The following is a 2493-nucleotide window of genomic DNA, read 5'->3' as shown; positions in this document are numbered from 1 at the left end:
GAGTAACGTGCAGGTAAATATATGTAGATATATATACAGTAATTGGTAAATTGACAGATTGATATACATTATATATGTGTAACTATAACCTTGTGGTAATATGAAAAAAATATTTTCTGTTTATTGATAATCTAAATTATTCCAAATGCAGTGGTTTAATCGAGATTTTTTGTGTAACAACTCTCTGTTACTGCTTGACAGTGTCACTGGCTGAACTCCTACCACGCCCGCGTGCTCGAAATCGTCGGGGCGGAACTTCGAAAGCAAGGGCGCGTGGAGGCCTATGACTGGCTGGTGCTGAAGACCGATCCGCTCGTCTGCGCCAGCGTGGACGAGAGGACGACATCCACCACAAGGTCAACTTCGACCTCCACAGCGTACACCTCCACTTCCACCTCCACCTTGGGGACTACCACCAGGCAACATGCTTCCACAAGAACCATAGAATACACCACCTCAGCCATTGCCACGTTCACCGAGGCGGCGGTGATCGGGAACGGCGCCCAGCCCTTCGCGCCGTCGCTGTGGCTGTCGGCCGTGGCTTTGGTCGTGTGTGCAAGGTGCTGGCTGTTGTGCTAAATGGCGATGGGCGATGGCGTCGGAATTCAAAGTAAATAAGTAAAGAAACATTTCGAGAGCAGTGGTGTCATCTAAGTAAAACATGAGTCACTCTCATGTCATTTCTCATTGATGTGATTAAATTTTAGGGGTATGTAATAAGCAGAAGATGCAGGATATTTCAAGTACAACTGCTGTATATAGTGACATGAGATTCTATAAGACAGAAGTGATACTAATTCTAATACATGCTGGCAAAAAAAGTTCGTAAGAGACAGTACTGTAATATATTATTATTATTACGTGCTCTGTAACGAAAATTTTGGGTTAAATGCCAGTGGTTTTATGTGCTGAAATCAGCTTTTATGTACACACCATTGTAATAAGGTGCATTTTATTGTAAACTGAGTGAATGTTGTCTGAAGTTTATATACTTATGGTTGACTGTATTTAGTTTTATATTCCTGAGCAGACCGTAATAGCATTTACTGGACTTTACACCAATATGCTTGTTATAAAGCAATGTGAAGGACTCCGCTGTATTCTACACAATCATGAAATGTGTCGCATTGTAGAGCAGTTATTCTGCATGATGTTTCGACTGTGTTTACTTTTACTGATTAAAAGATCCTTTGGATATCTATAAAATGAATTTAGAAATTCACATTACGTTTATCAGATCAATGCTAAAGTAGAACAGATCAAAATATTTTTTCCCAAAAAGCTGAATTTTGTGAATCTTTTGTGCATGGAGTCATTGCATTTATTTCATAGCAAATATTGAACCGAAAGTATTATCTCTAGTTTCGATACAGTCGGCTCTTTTGTTCGTGAAATGCTTATTTTAGGAATATTCAGATTGCATTTAAATATCAGTATTACATTCTAATTCTATTGACTGTGAAAAATGATTGTTCGGTAGCTTAAAAAGCCTTAATATAAATCAGACATTCCAATATATGCTATGAACCTTACCCTCCACAAAAAATGACAACAAAAATCAACAAAGAAACTAGAAATAAGAACCAAAACCCCAGAGGTTGTCCAAGCACCCGTCTTCCTCTCTTTCCGATCCGTTTGCCTCTGTAATACATTTCCCTCCCTTTGTTCTTTTCTCAAAAGTTTACTCATCCGGAAAGCACGTAATTTACATGGTTGATTAAGTTTCCCCCTTTGTAAGGTAAGACAGTTGAGTTTATAATTTTACATCGAGCTGGATTTGAATCTTTATGAAGTTTGCCAAAGATAAATAATTGGTGCGTTAACAGGATGGTGCAATTGCATTGTAGAGTGGCTTAAGCATTGTAAATTTTTATATATAAAGTTCTTTGTTGTAACATGAAACTTTTATTTACCTGTTCTTGGTCAGTTACTTTTATGCGGGTCTTACATATATGTGGATGTAAGGCATGTTATATGTATGTATAAATAAATCTTTTAGAATAATGTACGATGCAATCCGCCAGTGACGCAGCTGAGAATGAACATCAATAACTCTTAAATGTTTAATGACTAGAGTCTATTCATCTATGGACTTTCCTCATATACCTAAACCACTGGAGATTGAAAGTGATTTTAAAATCAGTCCAACTCACAATAAGCAAAGTTGATGATCAAAGGCGATGTTTAATGGCACTGCACTTTCTAGACATAGTAAGGAACGTAATACATGGAGCATATTTGTAGCTTTCCTATATCCTGAAGCAAAGAGTAAATCATACACATATTTACCTTCGCCAAAGAGGGTTTTTTTTGGTAGCGTTGCTTAGTTTGCTCGTTTGTTTGTTTTTTGGATAGAAGGATAACTCAAAAAGTTACGAACAGATTTTCATTACCTTTTTGCCAGGGGTGTGTCTTAGCTTAACTTAGATGCCATTAAAGTTTGGTGGTGATTTGAATCATACTCCGAACCGTGTATGATAACTCAAAAAGTTT

The 2493-nt window shown here is 37.5% G+C and overlaps 1 protein-coding gene across 2 annotated transcripts in view; it reads left to right on the top strand.

Annotated features, from left to right (window-relative positions):
- The window catches only part of LOC113823490 (uncharacterized), a 237374-nt gene extending 235472 nt beyond the window's left edge, over positions 1-1902 (top strand). For both annotated transcript variants that reach the window (XM_070144705.1, XM_070144704.1), the window contains exons 32-33: positions 1-13; positions 202-1902. The exon at positions 1-13 is cut by the window's left edge and continues 83 nt beyond it. In XM_070144705.1, coding sequence (XP_070000806.1) covers positions 1-13; positions 202-579 — 391 coding nt within the window. In that variant the 3' untranslated portion in view covers positions 580-1902. The remainder of the gene's footprint in view (positions 14-201) is intronic.
- Positions 1903-2493: the final 591 nt, after the last annotated feature.

This window comes from Penaeus vannamei, chromosome 32, assembly GCF_042767895.1.
Source record: "Penaeus vannamei isolate JL-2024 chromosome 32, ASM4276789v1, whole genome shotgun sequence".
Lineage (NCBI taxonomy): Eukaryota > Metazoa > Arthropoda > Malacostraca > Decapoda > Penaeidae > Penaeus > Penaeus vannamei.
Note: the sequence above shows the minus strand (reverse complement) of the source record. Positions and strands in the feature narration are given on the sequence as shown.